The following is a 21,441-nucleotide window of genomic DNA, read 5'->3' as shown; positions in this document are numbered from 1 at the left end:
TATGGAATGCAGACAGGAAGTGATGTCAGGTACAGACAGGAAGTGATGTCAGACACAGGCAGGAAGTGATGTCAGACACAGGCAGGAAGTGATGTCAGGTACAGACAGGAAGTGATGTCAGGCACAGACAGGAAGTGATGTCAGACACAGGCAGAAAGTGATGTCAGGTACAGACAGGAAGTGATGTCAAGCACAGACAGGAAGTTCCAGATGAGAGGTGAGGCGGGAAGAAGTACAGAGGAGACGTTGGTGGAAGTGGCAGCAGAGGAGGTAATAAGATGTTATTAACTATTTACAACAAATGTATATAAATCTGAGGCTCTTTTAGGAATGTTTTCGGCTTTAAAAAATGAAAGGGGCTTTATAGCAACTTAAATGTGTAATATGTGTAACATTGTTCTGTTTATCTCCTCCTCCCCTCCCCCGCCTCTCTCCAGCACCGCACCCGGGGACTAGCAGGGAGGGTAGAGACCTTGCAGTGTAATGAGAACCGATTGCTTTCTCCCTTTCACTCCCAGAGCCTTTTTTGCACATTTAAAAAATTATTTTATCCTGAAGATGACACAAAACCCCCAAAATATCGATTTTCTGCAAGTAGAGACTTTAGAGAACAAAATAGCGGCAGTTCCAATTTTTTATGTCACAAAATATTATCACAAAGTCTAGGAAATGCCAAATTTCAGTAAAAAATACACTTAAGTTAATTTCAGGGCACAAAAAAGCAATAAATGACCCATTTATTTGTAATAATATAAAAGCCGAGGTTGCAGCGAGTAAATAGATATCCAACATGTCAAACCTTAAGTTGTGTGTGCTGAAATGGTGACAACCTTTAGTCCCGGTATTATCTATAGGGGACACATTTATAGCCCCTTCTAGGTCATCAGTATAGAGTACGGAGGAGGTCTGCTCCTAGAATTATCCTCTCATTCTGGTGTGACCGGCGATATGTAACGTGTATCACAATCAATGTTATCACGTGTAGGCGCTCCAGCGTGTGCAATTACATTTGGGCGTGCATATATGTGGGGGTGGGGGGACCTCAACATTTTTTAAAGGGAGGAGTTATGTACTTGGTTGTAACTTTAATTCTTTACAATTAAAAAAAAAATTTACTTAAGGGGACAAAGTCCTCTGGTGACTTTTGATGACAGGTTCTCTTTATTGAGACCCCCAATGTCTCCCCTGTACTCCATTGGATGTAATGTAGAGCACATCGCACCGCATTACATTCTTTGCCGTCCTCGATGGTCGGGAAATCTGTCATAACGTCACTTCTGGGTCAGGACAAGAAGGGAGTGAACATGTCCGCTCTCCTCCATCCCCTCTACCCTCCGACACCCGCTGACCCGGGCCCACAGATGGGCAAGCAGAGCCGGGGAAGCATAGTAGGTACAGGAGAGGTTCACACACACGGGGTGGCAGAGGCTGGCACCTGAAAGGAGAGCCCTGCGGCTTGCCCTCAGCAGGGATAAAGATTAAACACAATACTTGTCCGGCCCCCAGAACTACATGTCCCGGGCGTCGGCGATGTAAAGTGACCATCCCTGCATGATGAGCCGACATTGACCTCACAGCACTGCCTCAGAGCAAACTAGTCATAGGAAGGATCAGATTTATCATTCCTTGTCTGCAGATCTAATACTCATCAAAACCAGTTCAGAGACCAAACAAACCCAACAGAGAAAAGGGGCCCCGGACCTCAGAATTGTAGTAAACACTAAACAGTCCAAACTAAATGTCTTCCCATGGGGGGAGTAGTCCTTCAATGTCCAGCAACCCTCCTATTCCCCCCTCACATCCACATCCTATTATTGTGTGACCAATACCATCCAAATCATTCTTACTTTCATTTCCCAAAGTTATCCATCTACAAGGAGACCTGTATAGATCACATGATGGCACCAATGAGGATGGAGGAGGACCGGAGTCACATGACTGAGAAGATACTAAACCTCACCCTGGAGATCATCTACCTGCTGACCGGAGAGGTGAGGAGGATTCTGGGAGGTCACATGACGTCACTCTCATCTCTATTAAAAAAACACAGACCTGACCGGAGAGGTGAGGAGGATTCTGAGAGGTCACATGACTTCACTCATCTCTATTAATAAACACAGACCTGACCGGAGAGGCGAGGAGGATTCTGGGAGGTCACATGACATCACTCTTGTCTATTCTGGTCAATAGACCATTTTATTTTTGCACACATTTAGATGATGTCAGGTGGTTGATATTGTTTTATTTGTCTCCTGATCTGTAGGATTATGTTGTAAAGAAGAAGTCTAGTGGGGAGCCAATCTCAGGAGGATGGAGCAGAACCCGGAGCCTCACCATGGTGCCTCCATCTCATTCTCTGATACCTGAGAGGGAGAAAGAGCAGAAGATTCTGGAACTGACCACCATGATGGTCCATCAGCTGACAGGAGAGGTGAGCGGTGCCGGGAATTCTGGGACATTCTCCAGTAACAGACAAGGGATGTGTCTGGATGGTGACTGTATCATTGTGTGTGTCAGGTTCCTATAAGGTGTCAGGGTGTCACTGTCTATTTCTCCATGGAGGAGTGGGAGTATTTAGAAGGACACAAGGACCTCTACAAGGACGTCATGATGGACAATCAGCAGACTTTGGGTTTTGTGAAGATTGTAAGGAAGGAATTTCCCCGGAATGAGACGATATTGAAGCTCACCCTGGAGATCCTCAGCCTGCTGACTGGAGAGGTGAGTGTAATGAAGGGGTTAAATCTGACTCGGCTGTACACTGGGGGGTATTCAGAGTCACTTGAAGTCTTCTGATGATCTGTAATCAATAACGACATCCACACAAGTACTATGAATACATAAAGTGTCCGGACTCTATGAGATTTGGTTATAGCACAAGATGGCGGCATTGGTTATAGAAGAGAACAATCTCAGCTTTAGTCCAATCAGGGAGACCCATGATTACCAGCATGCCACGCCCACTGACCACTAAATCCATGGGTGACATTTCCTGGTGGGTCAGTGAGCCTTACTAGTAAACCATTAGTGACTCTATTATATGACTTCTAGAAGGAGCTATAAATCTGACCCCATTGTCATCATATCATTGGATGGACATGTCTGTCCTTTGCTGAGTCGGCACATTGTGGCCAATCCCTGGAGAATAAATCTAGAGCTGACCATAGAAGTGAGGGATTATGGGAGAGTGAGATTTATATTTGTATCACACAGAACTGTACAGGAGTCATGAAGAAATCTACCGACAATGACACCAGAAGGAGATCTCATCGTATGACCACAAGATCCTCGAGAATCCAGAATCCCATCACCATCCCCCCACCTCCATCCCTGATCCCTACAAGACAGAAGACACAGAAGATTCTAGAAGTCACTAAGAAGATGATGGAGCTGCTGACAGGAGAGGTGAGCGGTGCCGGGAATTCTGGGACATTCTCCAGTAACAGACAAGGGATGTGTCTGGATGGTGACTGTATCATTGTGTGTGTCAGGTTCCTATAAGGTGTCAGGGTGTCACTGTCTATTTCTCCATGGAGGAGTGGGAGTATTTAGAAGGACACAAGGATCTCTACAAGGACGTCATGATGGACAATCAGCCGCCCCTCACATCACCGGGTAAGAGGAGACTTTATTGTAAAGGAGAGAGCAGTACGGAGGATCCACCTAGATCCCCCATCATCTGATAAACACATAGAAACAATGGATTCAGTCAGTGTGTGTGTTTCCTACAGATGGATCCAGTCATGGGAACCCACCAGAGAGATGTCCCCGTCCTCTGTATTCCCGGGATTCCACACAGGAAGGTCACACCATCCCTCACCATCATCAGGTAGATGATGACAATTATTGGTAGTTGTGATTTATACACAGCATGTTTGTTACAATGAATGTTTTATTATATCTTTCAGAGTGGAATCCTCGGGGATGATAATATTGATGTTAAAGAAGAGTATAAAGAGGAGGATGAGGAGTATGGAGTGATGGAGGAGTTTTCAGAAGGACACAAGGAGATGATGGAGCCACCTAATACCAGGAACCCACCAGAGAGATGTCCCCATCCTCTGTATTCCCGGGATACCACACAAGAAGGTCACACCATCCCTCACTATTACAAGGTTGGTGGGATGGAGAATCTAGAACATGGACTTGTAGAGACTATGGGCTCCAATCACAAAGCGGTATCTTCCCGTATCCCAGTATGTAGTAAGATGCTGCATTCTGTTTTTTAGTAGTGAATCCTGCGGGGAATTTACCACTGGTGTCCATAGCAACACTTGTAAATAGCTTGTTGTTAAGGAGAGGGCAGCCGCCAGTGTCCCCAACAACCAGTAAACAAGGAGCGGACGGCCGCCAAGTTCCCTGCTGACAGCTGTGACAGGTCTGGTATGGATTTTGAGGGGAACCCCGATGCCAAAAAAATAAAATTAAAGGAGTGAGTTCCCCTCCAAAATCAATACCAGACCCTTAGTGAGTGCCCACCTTCCTCCTGAACCATACCAGGCCACATATTCTCAACATGGGGTGGGTGCTTCAGGGCAGGGGCACTCTGCGCCCCCAAAAGCACCTTGTCCCCATGGCGATGGGGACAAGGGTCCCTTCTTCACAACCCTGGGCAGTGGTTGTGGGGGGGCTTTGGGTGGGGGACTTATTGGAATCTGGAAGCCACCTTTAACATGGAGGCCCCCAGATCCCGCCCCCCCACAATGTGAATGAGTTTAGAGTACATAGTACCCCTATTCATTCACCAAACAGTGTAGTGTAAAAAAAAACACTGGAATAAATTTTTGACAAAACAAAAATAAAGAACAAATCCCCCTGATGTAGATCCATCGATGATCCAATCACGATACTCGCTGTCATCGCTGAAAAAACAAAGCTCCCCTCCTGACATCTGACAGCTTTGTCGCCTCCCACTTCTAAATAAACTAAGGAATGCTACTACCCTGTGACATCACTGGGTGGCCTTGCCCTCTTGTTACGTCACCAATACAACATGCCCCGGTCAGTGACGTCACCAATACAACATGCCCCGGTCAGTGACGTCACGAATACAACATGCCCCGGTCAGTGACATCACCAATACAACATGCCTCAGTCAGTGACGTCACCGAGTGACACCGTCTCTTAGTATATTTAGTGGCAGGAGGCAGCAGAGCTGTCAGACAGAGGGGAGTCTTCATTGGGAGCGGAGCTTTTCTTTCCGTGACAGCGAGCATCGTGATTGATGATGGATCTACACCGGGGGGGACATTTTGCTTTATTTTTCTTTTTTAACTAGTAGCCGACCGCAGATAGCCGAATGACGGCTTCACTGCGGCTGGCCAGTTCTGGGTGGACGTCATATGACGTCCCCCCAGAACGCGCTCGGGCGCGCACCCGGCGATCTCCGTGATCGCTGTGTGCTACGGACACAGCTGATCACGTGATGTGGTAAAAGGCCGATCCCAGCGGCCTTTTACCACGTGATCAGCGGTGTCCAATGACACGCTGATCAGAGGGAAATGCAAGTGCCGGTTCTCGGCTGCACTTTCCTCACGCTGTCAGATCGTGAGGAAAGTACTGCCGAGAACCGGCAGTTGTCAGAGCGGGGATCGGCACCGATCATCAGGACACTGATGATCAGTGCCCTGATGATCGGTGCCCAGCAGTGCCACCCGTAAGTTCCGCCCACCTGTGCCCAGCAGTGTGCCCACTAGCTCCGCCCACCTGTGCCCAGCAGATCACCCACCTGTGCCCAGCAGTGCACCCACCTGTGCCCAGCAGTGCACCCACCTGTGCCCCTCTGCAGTGTCACACACCTGTGCCCAGAAGTGCCACCTACCTGTGCCCAGAAGTGCCACCCACCTGTGCCACCCACCTGTGCCCACCCACCAGTGCTGCCCACCAGTGCCACCCACCAGTGCCGCCCAGCAGTGCCACCAGTCAGTGCCCAGGGGTTGTGCCAGTCAGTGCCACCAGTCAGTGCCCAGCAGTGATGCCAGTCAGTGCCGTCTATCAGTACCCATCATCAGTGTCACCTATCAGTGCCGCCTCATCAACGCACATCAGTGAAGGAGAAAAAATACCTGTTTGAAAAATTTTATAATAAAAATTTTTTGCATTTTTTTTATTTATAGCGCAAAAAGTAAAGCGCCCAGTGGCAATTAAATACCACCAAAAGAAAGCTCTATTTGTGAGAAAAAAATGATCAAAATTTCATATGGGTACAATGTTGCATGACCGCGCAATTGTCAATCAAAGTGCGGCAGCGCTGAAAGCTGAAAATTGGCCTGGTAAATAAGGGGCTATAAGTGCCTGGTAGGCAAGTGGTTAATAAAGGACTTGTCAAAAACTGCCTGCTGTCTATATAACAGAATACTTTTTTGGGGCGAATAATTAGGGGTACCATGTACCCCATACTCATTCACATGGGGTGAGGGATCTGAGGGCCCCCTTGTTACTTTTTGTAAGTCTCCTGCCTGCAAACCCCCACAGCCACTAGGCTGGGTTGTAGGGAACAGTCCCTTGTCTCCATCAACATGGACAAGGTGCTCTGGGGGAGCAAAGCTCCCCCCCCCGCCCCAGAGCATCCACTCCATGTTATGGGCACGTGGCCTGGTATGTTTCTGGAGGGGGGGGTCACTTGCTTGTCCCCCCTTTTCTGATTTGCTGTGCTGCATGCTCAGATAGGGGTCTGGTATGTATTTCTTTCATTTTGGCAAGGGGCCCCCTTTCAAAATCCATACTAGACCCCCCAAGGAGGGAATCCTACGCCATTTTCTTAATATTTCCTTGCTGGTAATTCTTTTTTTTTAGATTTATCGGTTGGTTTGGATGCGGCAGCCGCTCGCTCCCTAACAACCATGTTGTTTACTGGTTGTTAAGGATGCCAGCGGCCGCCCACTCTTTACCAAGCAGTACACATTTCCTGAATGCCGCATGTCTCCACCACTAATTAATGACCGCATGCATTTCATTCTTTATTTCCTTCTGTGAATGTAATGCCTGTTCATGCGGTATTTACTGAGCGTGTTCAGTGTTTGTGGTCAATACCGCAACACGGGATAGGAAATGGACAGTTTCAGGATGGCATGCGGTATTTAGGGGAAATGTACCCACATATCACATGTGATCTGCTTCTGTGAAGGGAGACAATGTGTGGATTTTGTGTGTGATGTCACAATCATAAATCTTACATTTTACAGATGATATTTTCTCTCATTTCCTTGATTTAGAGTGGAGATCCAATCGATATAGAATTTGAGGTGAAAGCAGAAGAAGAAGAGGCGTATGTGAGGGATGATCAGCAGTCTATGGAGGAGGATGGAATAACGGGGACATTTATAGAGGAGGACACTCCTACAGAGATCAGCACAGGTGGGTCATGAACACTAAATCCATTCCTCCACCCATACTGCTCACTGATTGGTCCAGAGTAGGGCGGGGACTGGGTGATATCAGCCTGTAATCCCCTGGTCACTTTCCTGAGCTGTGTTCCCCGTCCTGTATTCCTGGATTTCTCTCGGATAATCTTCCTTCTCTGTGCTGCAGACACAATTTATGTCTCTAGACTGGATTTATGGAGGTTCTGGGGTTCAGCTGGCAGCAAAATGTTCATTTTTACTCTAAGCATTGCATAATGTAGGCACCCAGGACATGTGACTGGGGTCTCCTGCCTTGTGCCTGACTCTTCCAGGGGACCTTCTCTGTTATCTGCAGGCTGTGCCGGGTGGAGGGATATGTCTGTAGTGTCTCAGACCCAAGTCACTGAGTGCAGTCTCAGGAGAGGGGAAGCAAGCAACCCTTTAAGGACCTTAAATTACTGAATACCAATATTATGAGTCCTGACCATTACATTATATAATTTATATTGTACATTACATACTCCTGACCCCTGCACTATATACTCTATGTTGTACATTACATACTCCTGACCCCTGCACTATATAATCTATGTTGTACATTACATAGTCCTGACCCCTGCACTATATACTCCATGTTGTACATTACATACTCCTGACCCCTGCACTATATACTCTATGTTGTACATTATATACTCCTGACCCCTGCACTATATACTCTATGTTGTACATTACACACTCCTGACCCCTGCACTATATACTCTATGTTGTACATTACATACTCCTGACCCCTGCACTATATACTCTATGTTGTACATTACATACTCCTGACCCCTGCACTATATACTCTATGTTGTACATTACATACTCCTGTCCCCTGCACTATATACTCTATGTTGTACATTACATACTCCTGACCCCTGCACTATATACTCTATGTTGTACATTACATACTCCTGACCCGTGCACTATATACTCTGTTGTACATTACATACTCCTGACCTCTGTACTATATACTCTATGTTGTACATTACATACTCCTGACCCCTGCACTATATACTCTATGTTGTACCTTACATACTCCTGACCCCTGCACTATATACTCTGTTGTACATTACATACTCCTGACCCCTGCACTATATACTCTGTTGTACATTACATACTCCTGACCCCTGCACTATATACTCTATGTTGTACATTACATACTCCTGACCCCTGCACTATATACTCTATGTTGTACATTACATACCCCTGACCCCTACACTATATACTCCATGTTGTACATTACATACTCCTGACCCCTGCACTATATACTCTATGTTGTACATTCCATACTCCTGACCCCTGCACTATATACTCTATGTTGTACATTCCATAGTCCTGACCCCTGCACTATATACTCTATGTTGTACATTACATACTCCTGACTTCTGCTCTCCCCCCTCCCCTCACTGCTATATATACACATAATATGGATTCTCTTTTGTTCCCCCCATTTCCTCCCAGCTGGACATTTTTTATCGGATGATGTGATTGGAGCACAGACTTTTACATGGTGATAATAATGTGATCACATCCTCCAACTTTGGACCCTTAAACAGAAAGTGATAATGAGGGAGGAGTCAATACCCCAATGATGGTGGTCTTCAGGATCAGTCCAGTCTTCATCATGGGTGCTCTCCCCCCTCCTCACTCTCTGACCTCTGGTGGGGCTCAGCCCCGCTGTTCTTCATGACTAAATCATGGAATAAATAAGGAAGTGCAGTACTTCTTGTGTTGGGAAGATGGCGATGAGTGATAGAGGGGGTGGGGACCCTCGTCCTATAATCCCCTCATCACTGTCCCTCCTATAAAAGACAGTTCTGGTTGTTTCCTCACTCTCTGACTAAGGTCCATGAATAAAGAAATGACCTGGTAGGAGATCAGAGGAGCCATTTCCTAGTTCCCTTGAGGGTGGAATTGTAAGCTCCTCAGAGACCAAGCTGCCTGATGTGGGTGGAGTCCTGGTTTGGGGGAACCAATCAGCTCCTGTCTAGTAATCCTCTTTGTCTTTGTATTTTAGTCCATGGCCGGGAGATGAGGAAAACCTCCGAGGATTGTCTCACTTTGTCTCCAGACTGGAAAGTAGATGATGAGGACATCACACAGTATAGTCCAGGAGAAAACCCGGCTCCCTCCAATGTCCATCCGGCACCACCCAGTGTAGATGGACCATCGGATTCCTCATATCCTGAGGAACCTCAGACTGTGCGGGACCGGGCCGGCCTTCCAACAGGGAAGAGGTTCTCCTGTACTGAGTGCGGGAAAGGTTTCCATTATAAATCACATCTTAATGTGCATGAAAGATCTCACACGGGAGAGAAGCCATATTTCTGTTCTGAGTGCGGGAAATGTTTTTTAGATAAGTCCAGTCTGTCCAAACATCAAACATCTCACACGGGGGAGAAGCCGTATTCCTGTCCTGAGTGTGGGAAATGTTTTTCAAGGAAGTTCAGTCTTCACATACATCAGAGATCTCACACGGGGGAGAAGCCATATTCCTGTCCTGAGTGTGGGAAATGTTATTCAAGTAAGCCCAGTCTTAACACACATCAGAGATCTCACACAGGTGAGAAGCCACATTCCTGTCCTGAGTGTGGGAAATGTTTTTCAGACAAGTCCAGTCTTCATAAACATCGGAGATCTCACACGGGGGAGAAGCCACATTCCTGTCCTGAGTGTGGGAAATGTTTTTCAGACAAGTCCAGTCTTCATAAACATCAGAGATCTCACACGGGGGAGAAGCCGTATTCCTGTCCTGAGTGTGGGAAATGTTTTTCAGACAAGTCCAGTCTTCATAAACATCAGAGATCTCACACGGGGGAGAAGCCGTATTCCTGTCCTGAGTGTGGGAAATGTTTTACACAGAAGTCCTATCTTTACAATCATCAGAGATTTCACATGGGGGAGAAGTCGTATTCATGTTTTGAGTGTGGGAAATGTTTTTCAAGGAAGTGCAATCTTTACATGCATCAGAGATCTCACGCAGGGGAGCAGCCAAATTCCTGTCCTGAGTGCGGGAAATGTTTTTCAGATACAACCAAACTTCATTTACATCAGCGATCACACACGGGGGAGAAGCCATTTTTCTGTCCTGAGTGCGGGAAATGTTTTTCAAAAAAGTACAATCTTCATATACATCAGAGAACTCACACGGGGGAGAAGCCGTATTCCTGTCCTGAGTGCCGGAAATGTTTTTCAGATACGTCCAGTCTTCATAGACACAAGAGATCACACATGAGGGAGAAGCCGTATTCCTGTCCTGAGTGCGGGAAATGTTTTTCACAGAAGACTGATCTTCACAGACATCAGAGATTTCACACAGGGGAGAAGCTGTATTCCTGTCCAGAGTGCAAGAAATGTTTTTTATGCAAGGTCTTGCTTCACACACATCAGAGATCTCACACTGGGGAGAAGCCGTATTCCTGTTCTGAATGCGGGAAATGTTTTTCACAGACGGCCAATCTTTACAGACATCAGAGATCTCACACGGGAGAGAAGCCGTATTCCTGTCCTGAATGCGGGAAATGTTTTTCACAGAAGTCCAATCTTTACCAACATCAGAGATCTCACATGCGGGAGAAGCCACTTTCCTGTCCTGAGTGAGGGAAATGTTCCTCACTGAAGTCCTGTCTTCCTGTACATCATGGATTCCACACAACCCTGGAGGTGTATTAGTGTAGGAAATGTCTTCTAGATGAATGTTGATGGACATCCCAGCTCTCATGTGGGGAAGAAGCACACCCTGATATACACCTCAGATATACTCCATGGCTGATCTTCATCATGGAAGAAACAGTTCATAAGGAGATGAGAGGCCCCCAAAGACATGGATGAAGTGTGGGACCAGGTTGGCTATTGATGGCAGGAGAAGAATAACAATGGAGTGCTGGCCTAGAGCACTGGGCTGACTTTTCATTGGGGTGTAGCCTACAGTGAAGGAAATGCGTAATTGCTCCCCCCTGATGGTGAATGTTCGCCCCTCACACAGAAATGATCGGTCTAACAATGTAATGTTCGGTGTAACACTGAGAGACAGAATACAACAACAAATTCAGCAGAAATGCGTCTAACAAATGATGACTGATTTGCATGTTCATGAGGGAAAGAAGGATTTGATCCCCTATCATTCAGCAGGATTTCTGGCTCCCAGGTGTCTTTCATACAGGTAACAAGCTGAGATTAGAAGCAGTCTCTTAAAGGGAGTGCTGCTAATCTCATTGTGTTACCTGTATAAAAGACACCTGTCCACAGGAGCCATCAAACCATCAGATTCCAAACTCTCCACCATGGCAAAGACCAAAGAGCTGTCCAGGGATGTCAGGGACAAGATGGTAGACCTACACAAGGCTGGACTGGGCTACCAAACTATGGCCAAGCAGCCTGGTGAGAAGGTGACAACAGTTGGTGCAATCATTCACAAATGGAAGAAACACAAAACAAGTGTCAGTCTCCCTAGGTCTGGTGCACTATGCAAGATCTCACCTCATGGAGTGTCAATGATCATGAGAACAGTGAGGAATCATCCCAGAACTACACGTGAGGATCTTGTCAATGATCTCCAGGCAGCTGGGACCACAGTCACCAAGAAAACAATTGGTAACACACTACGCCGACAAGGACTGAAATCCTGCAGTGCCCGCAAGGTCCCTCTGCTCAAGAAAGCCCATGTCCAGGCCCGTCTGAAGTCTGCCACTGAACATCTGAATGATGCAGAGGAGGACTGGTGGGAAGTGTTGTGGTCAGAGGAGACCAAAATCCAGCTCTTTGGCATCAACTCAACTCGCCGTGTTTGGAGGAGGAGGAATGCTGCCTATGACCCCAAGAACACCATCCCAACTGTGAAACATGGTGGTGAAAACATTCTGCTTTGGGGGTGTTTTTCTGCTAAGGGGACAGAACAACTGCACCGCATCAAAGGGACGATGGATGGGGCAATGTACCATCAAATCTTGGGTGAGAACCTTCTTCCCTCAGCCAAGGCATTGAAAATGTGTCGTGGATGGGTGTTCCAGCATGACAATGACCCAAAACACACGGCCAAGGTAACAAAGGAGCGGCTCAAGAAGAAGCACATTAAGGTCCTGGAGTGGCCTAGCCAGTCTCCACACCTTCATCCGATTGAAAATCTGTGGAGGGAGCTGGAATTTTGAGTTGCCAAATGTCAGCCACCAAACCTTAATGACTTGGAGAGGATCTGCCAAGAGGAGTGGGCCAAAATCCCTCCTGAGATGTGTGCGAACCTGGGGGCCAACTCCCGGAAACATATGACCTGATTGCCAACAAGGGATTGGCCACCAAGTACTAAGTCATGTTTTGTGAAGGGGATCAAATCCTTCTTTCCCTCATGAACAGGCAGATCAGTCATCATTTGTTAGACGCATTTCTGCTGAATTTGTTGTTGTATTCTGTCTCTCAGTGTTACACCGAACATTCCATTGTTAGACCGATCATTTCTGTGTGAGGGGCGAACATTCCATTGTTAGACCGATCATTTCTGTGTGAGGGGCGAACATTTCATTGTTAGAGCGATCGTTTCTGTGTGAGGGGCGAACATTCAACATTAGCCTGGGAGCAAATACACATTTCCTTCACTGTATATGCTAGAGATGGTCTGCATATAAATGGAAGGGGGTCTGCTGTGCTGGGGGAGGGGTTTATGGGAAGGCTGGAGGAGTATATAAACTAGGATGGAGGGGGGAGGGAGAATTCAGTTTTAACGGGGTAGACAGATCAGACAGGTCAGTACTTGTTGGTGTTACAACCAGTGGAATTGGTACCATTTGTATGAAAATAAAAAATGCTCAAAATCCGTGTGAACAAGGTGTCAGTGAGTGAAGTGTCGGTGAATGTACAAAGGTGTAAGTGAATGGACAAGGTGTCGGTGAATGAACAAGGCGTCGGTGAATGAACAAGGCGTCAGTGAATGAAGGAGGTGTCAGTGAATGGACAAGGTGTCAGTGAATGAAGGAGGTGTCGGTGAATGTACAAGGTGTAAGTGAATGGACAAGGTGTCAGTGAATGAACAAGGTGTCGGTGAATGAACAAGGTGTCAGAGAATGAAAGTGTTTGTTCACCAATGCCAGAAGTGTGCCCAGCACAATAGGTGAGTTGGAAGGTTTGGTGCATGAAGAGAACTAGGATTGAATTGGTATTGCTGAATCTTGGCTTCATTCCTCACATGACTGGGCCATTCATATTCCTGGCTAGGTTCTCTTTCGGAGAGACGGGGGAAATAGGAAAGGTGGTGGTGTCTGTCTCTATGTGAGAAGTGATCTCAGAGCAAGTGTGAAAGAGGACCTAGTTGATGGAGAGTGTGATGAGGCTGAAGGATTACGGGTGGAACTGCACATGGGGGGCGGTACTACAAAGGTCATCATTGGAGTTTGTTATAGGTCTCCCAGTGTTAATGAGGAGGTGGAGACTCAGCTCCTCCCACAGATGGAAAGGGCTGGGACAGTGATAATAATGGGGGGTGGTAACAACCCGGAAAGTGACTGGAGTAATGGTACTGCGGGTGTAAACACAAAACAACCCCTCCTGCCCTCTATGGCCCAGAACAAGGGTGGATAGATGGACCCGGAACTTGAAGAACTTCCCCACCAAGGCATCAAAGGTTGTGCGGCTCTAAACAAGGCTGGGGAAGCCCCACCAATACTGAAAAGCGAAACAAAAAGCACACCAACCTTGTGCATTACCTCAGTAAAATGTGATTTTATTGGATGTGAAAATATCCTCACAAACAGAGAAGTATAACAAGCGTGTAAAGTCCTTGATGAGACTTGACCAATCAGAGACCAGCGCGAGTCTAAACACGAGGGAAGGTTCTCAGAGTCAGGCTGACGCGTTTCGAGTCCCTTCTTCATCAGAGCTGACTTGGCAATGACAATCCTCTTCTATATATACCCTGGGACAGAGGTTGGACCCTCCCACTTGGGTTGGGCAGTCCCGGGAAAGGAGGCGGGACAAAGGTGACATCACAACATGCTCACACAAGTAACAATACATTACACATCAAGAGGTATAGTAAGAGACATTAGAAACATTCACCGGCATTAAAGCTGTAAGAAACGCAGGGCAGTGTAATATATACATGAGGAGGTCATATAGTCTGTGTATATATATATATCCCCATATAATAAATAATGACATATTGGGAATGCTGCATTGGGGTTCATGGGGATAATATTGTTGGATCAGCACAATGTATAAAAAGGAAAAATGAATGAACTGAATACATAATTCCTTTGGATAAAGCCTGCTGGTCCTCAATTGTTGGCTTCTTTCCATGGAGATAGATGTGAACACAAAGTAGGTATACACATACATTTCAATGGCAGCCAGAATGTCCTTGCTTTGTGTGGGCTGTCAGTGGGGTCATTGGGCAGATCTTTGTCTTTAGATGTATGGAGTATTCATGAGTAGTGTTACTATACTGGCAGCAGAGGGAGATCAAGTGCTGCCATTGCCAAATATAGCTTCTGGAGGTGAATTGGAATGCACGCCAAAAGGTGCGTGGCTGTGGGGGCGCATGTGCAATGAGGCGATGGCACGCTGGAGTAGTCATGGAGATGGGCCTCCGACGGGCTATCGCACATGCGCAGTGAGGCGGCGGCAGGCTGGAGTAGTCATGGAGATGGGCCTCCGACGGGCTATCGCACATGCGCAGTGAGCCGATGGCAGGCTGGAGTAGTCATGGCGATGGGCCTCCGACGGGCTATCGCACATGCGCAGTGAGGCAACGGCATGCTGGAGTAGTCATGGAGATGGGCCTCCGACGGGCTATCGCACATCCGCAGTGAGGCGACAGCATGCTGGAGTAGTCATGGAGATGGGCCTCCGATGGGCTATCGCACATGCACGCCAAAGTCAGCTTATCATTTACCTAGTGGAGTGCACTCCGGACATCCCGGAAGGACGGCTGTGAGATGTTTTCCAGCCGTGACTGTAAAGTTGGACCTCTACCTACAACTCTTGGGACAATTAGCCTGCATGTGACCTCGCTGTCTCCATCTACAGCATCAAGTCTGGGGTGCTCTTCCTTTATGTCTCCACCTGTTTTCCAAACCAAGAGGTCCTCCCCTAAACCTTGGGGTGTTGGTGGGATTGACCTGAGCCTTTACATAGTTAATAGGGTAGATCCGTGATGAATTTGCATCTTGCATCACGCCTGTCCCAGACTTGTGCTCTACTCCTAGCGCTCTGGGTCACACTCCTTAGAAACAGACTATTAAATTCTCACAGGTCATTCCCTTGGAGAATGTCAAAAGAAAGTCCTGCCATTACCCCAACAGAAGAAATTCCCTGTAGAATTCACCTCACAGGGATCAATGATGGTCAGGAAAGCACCTGTATCACAGAAACCAACGACTTTTTGTACATCTATGCAGAGCTCCTGTAACTGCTGCTGCCTTATCTTGGGGTAAGTGGCTGGACTCCATAAACTAGAAGGGCACCAGTTGTTGGAAGCATCAATTCACTTTAAGATGGTGAAAGGCTCTTTCCTTCTGGCACCAGAAATACACTGGGATCAGGGCAGGTGTTTTGATTCTGGGGAGGGTGAAGTTCCTTGGGCATCTAGCCTGGAGATGCCTGGGTTATCCACATCTGTAGCATGGGTGGTCCAAGGGTGACCAGAGGGCTGGGGTTGGAGTGGAATTTCTTCAGAAGCTTGGTACATATCCACATAGTGCACCAGCTTGGGAGAGGTGGACCTGAGAGTCTTTTTCTAACAGGGCAGCTGGCCTGGCAGTGACCGGTTTGTCCGCAGCCAGAGTCTCTCTGTAGAGATAATGTTAGTGGATCAAATTATCCTCCCAGCACTTCAAGTATGTCCCTAAGCCAACCGCTTCCATACCCCAAAGTGATGTCCTGCTGGAAAGAGCATTAATAACCATGTGGCCCTCAGATGAAAAGCCATCCCATGGATACTTTTGTAGTTTTGCTGCTGAACTGGGACATGTACCTTGCAGAGGCATGTTGAGGCCTCTTGCTGGTACATGATTGGAAGGGGCAGGGGTTGTAGCGGAGGGAAGAAATATATATTTTTTTGTGTGTTGTTTGTTGAAGCACAGACAGCATTGTGTCCTGTAGCTGGATAAAGCCAGATGGGCCAGCAGCAGGTTTGGATGCTTAAGGCTTGGCTGAACTCAAAGGACAATATAATAACCCTATGCTGGCAGAAAGGGTCAGACGTTTCTGAGTTTACTTCTGTGATGGACACACAGGACTGAGGGCTGCATGTCTTCCTAGAAAGAGGTTACCTGGTGCACAGAATTGCTGAGACAGATAGCTTCCTGGACACTGGGACTCTGCTCTACTCTCTGATCTTCTGGCAGCATCTGTCTGTGTGGCCCAGATGCTGGGGCAGGACACACAGCCTTCTGAGGACCCATGATGTGGATATGAAGAACCTCTGCCCACCAGACCTCCTGTTCCCTGCCAAGCTGCCTGGACTTCTGTTGACTGGTGAGTCCCTGAACCTATGTTGTGTCTATTGCTGCTCATCCCTCATAGTGCCTGGACTCTGGACTAAGTGGCTGCTGGATCCGATTGCTGCAGTTTGCCAGTCTATACCCTTGATGTGCCATACCATGCTGCCCTGGTCTCTGCCCTGTGCTTGAATCACCCCACTTTTCTGTCCAGTTCCCTATACTGTGCTGACTTAGCCCCTTGTCTGTCCAGATCCCTGTCCTGTGCTGGACTCAACCACATGTCTGCCCAGATCCCAGCCCTGTGCTGGACTAAACCACTTGTCTGCCCAGATCCCTGCCCTGTGCTGGACTAAACCACTTGTCTGCCCAGATCCCTGCCCTGTGCTGGACTCAACAACTTGCCTGCCCAGATCCCTGCCCTGTGCTGGACTCAACCACATGTCTGCCCAGATCCCTGCCCTGTGCTGGACTCAACCACATGTCTGTCCAGATCCCTGCCCTGTGCTGGACTCAACCACTTGTCTGCCCAGATCCCTGCCCTGTGCTGGACTCAACCACATGTCTGCCCAGATCCCTGCCCTGTGCTGGACTCAACCACTTGTCTGCCCAGATCCCTGCCCTGTGCTGGACTCAACCACTTGTCTGCCCAGATCCCTGCCCTGTGCTGGACTAAACCACTTGTCTGCCCAGATCCCTGCCCTGTGCTGGACTCAACCACATGTCTGCCCAGATCCCTGCCCTGTGCTGGACTCAACCACTTGTCTGCCCAGATCCCTGCCCTGTGCTGGACTCAACCACTTGTCTGCCCAGATCCCTGCCCTGTGCTGGACTCAACCACATGTCTGCCCAGATCCCTGCCCTGTGCTGGACTCAACCACTTGTCTGCCCAGATCCCTGCCATGTGCTGGACTCAACCACTTGTCTGCCCAGATCCCTGCCCTGTGCTGGACTCAACCACATGTCTGCTCAGATCCCTGCCCTGTGCTGGACTCAACCACTTGTCTGCCCAGATCCCTGCCCTGTGCTGGACTCAACCACTTGTCTGCCCGGATCCCTGCTGTATCAGCTGGATTTGACCCTTGCTACATCCTACCCTGGTCCGCCTAGATCCCTGCCTAGTGTGCTGGACTTAACCACTGCTACGCTGTATTCACCCTGTGGGCTGGGTACATTCCCCTTGCCATACCGTCCGGTGGCCTGGTGTACTGGTTCTCCATTTTGCTTGGCCATCCTACATGGACTATCTATGTGGTATTACATTGCTACCTGGTGGACTATTTTGTTGTGCTGTGTCTTGTTATCCATACTGTGCCCTCACATTCCCCAATATACCCCCATATGTTGGGTTTTGTGTGATCTGCTCTGTGTGCTCTCTCTCTGCACTTCTAGTTTATCACTAGTGATGGGCTGAACACCCTCCGGTTCTGTTCATGGTAGAACATTCGAACAGACCAAACGTTTGCCGCCAACATCGAACCTATGGGACTCAAACTTGAAAATTCAAAAGTGCCCATTTAGAAGGATTATATGCTAGGTGTCAGCAATAAAAGTGGTATGGGGACTCGGGTACTGCCCTGATGGACATGAATCAGTGGAAAATAAATTCTAATAGTACAGTTTTTAAAGGGGCAGTTATTTTTCATTGCTTAAAGCAGTGCTTCTCAATTATTTTCTGTCATGCCCCCCCTAGGAAGAAGAAAACATTTTGCGCCCCCCCCCGCGCAAATGTAAATAGTATCATTTGTCTATAAAATTGTTATAAGTAGGAATAGTGCCCCATCATTGGTGTCAGTGGGAGGAATAGTGCCCCATCATTAGTGTCAGTGGGAGGAATAGTGCCCCATCATTGGTGTCAGTGGGAGGAATAGTGCCCCATCATTAGTATCAGTGGGAGGAATAGTGCCCCATCATTGGTGTCAGTGGGAGGAATAATGCCCCATCATTGGTGTCAGTGGGAGGAATAGTGCCCCATCATTGGTGTCAGTGGGAGGAATAGTGCCCCATCATTGGTATCAGTGGGAGGAATAGTGCCCCATCATTGGTGTCAGTGGGAGGAATAGTGCCCCATCATTGGTGTCAGTGGGAGGAATAGTGCCCCATCATTGGTGTCAGTGGAATAGTGCCCCATCATTGGTGTCAGTGGGAGGAATAGTGCCCCATCATTGGTGTCAGTGGGAGGAATAATGCCCCATCATTAGTATCAGTGGGAGGAATAGTGCCCCATCGTTGGTGTCAGTGGGAGGAATAGTGCCCCATCATTGGTGTCAGTGGGAGGAATAGTGCCCCATCATTGGTGTCAGTGGGAGGAATAGTGCCCCATCGTTGGTGTCAGTGGGAGGAATAGTGCCCCATCGTTGGTGTCAGTGGGAGGAATAATGCCCCATCATTAGTATCAGTGACACCAATGATGCGGCACTATTCCTCCCACTGACACCAATGACACTTGCTGACCCCTGTTGCAGTATGGTGCTGCTGCAGCCAGCATATGTGGTTGCAGCAGCACCTCTGCACTGCACACTTACCGGCTTTTCCCTCACTCGATTTTCGCGGGTCCGCTCAGCTCCGCCTCCTCGCCCGTGATTGGCCGCCTGTGTACCTTTCCTGAGCTACAGTTCTGGCGGCCAATCACCGGTGAGGAGGCAGAGCCGAGCGGCAGGAGTGAGGGAGTGGCCGGAGTGACGGAAGGAGCAGCGCTTCCTGGATGGATCATCGTGGGAGCCAGGTAAGAGACAGCAGCCCTCTGCCCACCCCTGTACGCACCCCCCTTGATGGAGCCTCGCGCCCCCCGGCGCGCCCCACTATTTGAGAAGCACTGGCTTAAAGTAAAAAAAAAAAAATATTCATTTAAATATCATGTCTTGGGGGTCCCTTAAACTACCTGCAAAGTTGCACATCTGTACAATGTATAGAACCTGCTGCAGCAGGACTCACACTGTAACCCTTCAGAGTTATTCTTGACAAGTGCAGGATTGGACCCGGCTCTAAAAATTCTAATTATATGTAATGCACCTCTCATATAGGTGTAGAACAATGTGGCCTTCAGTGTTGATGGTGCCTGAACACTGTGTCCCCTCACAGTTACTATTGCTGGGTGCAGTCATGGGCCCTGCAGTTGAGAACTGTTAAAAATTATAGAAAAATTATCCAGGATTGATTCATGTTGATAAATGTCAGTTGGTCAGCGGAGTCTGTGGACAGACGCACTCTTTTATCCATCACAAAACCTCCAGCAGCACTGAATGTCCGTTCGGAAAGCACGCTGGGTGCAGGACAGGCCAGTAGCTTGATGGCATATTGAGCAAGTTCTGGCCAGTGATCCAGCCTCAAGACCCAGTAACCCAGTGGATGTTCAGTTGGAAAGGTCTCCAAGTCTGTTCTTGCCCCTAGATAATCCTGCACCATATGATGCAGACCCTGCCGATGGGTGCTTAAACCTAACAGCCCTGGGTGCTGAGGACTAAAGAACTGTTTAATCGGTCAGCTGGCCGCCTTCTCCACCGCTCTTCCTTTAACAGAATGAAGCCTCAGAAACACGTTGTCCAGGAAATGGTGACCTCCCAGTATCTGGAAAGGTGTTGCACAATTTCAAGGTGTCCTCAGGATGTTTCATCCTCTGCTCCCTCTGGGAAGACTGGATGAGCTCTGCACCTTGACCCTTGTAACGTGGATCAAGAAGGGTTGCCAACCAGTAAAGATCTCGCAGACACTTTGAGGAAATCTTGAAAATGAAAGATGTACACACAGTGCGCTGGTTATGCAGCAAAGTTGAGGCCTTGCGTGCTTTTCTGCAACACTGGAAGACAGTAGGGAGCCATTCTGAGCAGATATCATCTGAGGGATCATGTGAATCTGCTAAAGTTAAAGGCATCCTGAAAGACCTGAAACAGATGAAGTTTGTGAAACTTTTACATTTCCTATTTGATTTTCTAGCAAGCTGAACCCTTTGTCAGAGGGTCTTCAGAACAAGGAACTTATGATCTGTCAGGTAAAAAACAAACTAGAACAAGCAGTTAAAACTCTTCAGAATCTTTCTGATGGGAAAGAAAAAAACGAACTTGAATTTCTTAGTAAGTTTACAGAAGATGGAAAACGACATGAGCTGCAGCTGACCAACCTTCAAGCTGGTGACAGAATTTCAGTCTATAGGCCAATCTGTATTGGCCAAAGCAGAAAGAGATTTCATTTTGAGGCTTTCCTCGTTCTCCTCAGATATTGTACAATCTGTCCATATATTGAACAGCGTGTCTTGGCCAGACAAAGCTCACATCCCCAACTTTGGATGGGCTGAGTTGCACAGAATTGCAAAACATGTTTTTGATAATCAGTTTGAAGACAACATTGAGCTGTTAGAAGCAGAGTGGGCTGACCTCAAACTCTCCATTCAAAATGGACTCTTTTATTGAGACTCTGAAAAGACTGAATCAGCAGAAAGATTCAGCAACATACTCCCTCTGGTCAACTTCTGTGCCGTACTTCCCCAACAACCGCCTCATGTGAACGTGGCTATAGCTACCAAATCAGAATAAAGACGGTCTATCGTTCATCACTGACACGGGAGACTTTGGATGATCTTCTGATGATTGCTGTTAATGGACCACCACTAAAAGATTACAATCCACACACAGCCA

The 21,441-nt window shown here is 47.8% G+C and overlaps 1 protein-coding gene across 1 annotated transcript in view; it reads left to right on the top strand.

Annotated features, from left to right (window-relative positions):
- LOC149435865 (uncharacterized) overlaps window positions 1–21,216 on the top strand; it is a 28,202-nt gene extending 6,986 nt beyond the window's left edge. Inside the window, exons 2-7 of the mRNA XM_089662344.1 lie at window positions 3,732–3,829; window positions 3,909–4,115; window positions 7,215–7,356; window positions 9,403–10,459; window positions 20,744–20,937; window positions 21,023–21,216. Of these exons, the coding sequence (XP_089518470.1) occupies window positions 3,732–3,829; window positions 3,909–4,115; window positions 7,215–7,356; window positions 9,403–10,459; window positions 20,744–20,937; window positions 21,023–21,216 (1,892 nt within the window). The remainder of the gene's footprint in view (window positions 1–3,731; window positions 3,830–3,908; window positions 4,116–7,214; window positions 7,357–9,402; window positions 10,460–20,743; window positions 20,938–21,022) is intronic.
- The last annotated feature ends 225 nt before the right edge of the window (window positions 21,217–21,441 follow it).

This window comes from Staurois parvus, unplaced genomic scaffold (genome assembly GCF_062004578.1).
Source record: "Staurois parvus isolate SC_StPar_1 unplaced genomic scaffold, SC_StPar_1.0 ptg001458l, whole genome shotgun sequence".
Classification (NCBI taxonomy): Eukaryota; Metazoa; Chordata; class Amphibia; order Anura; family Ranidae; genus Staurois; species Staurois parvus.
The sequence above is the reverse complement of the archived record's forward strand: the minus strand, read 5'-3'. Positions and strand labels throughout refer to the sequence as shown.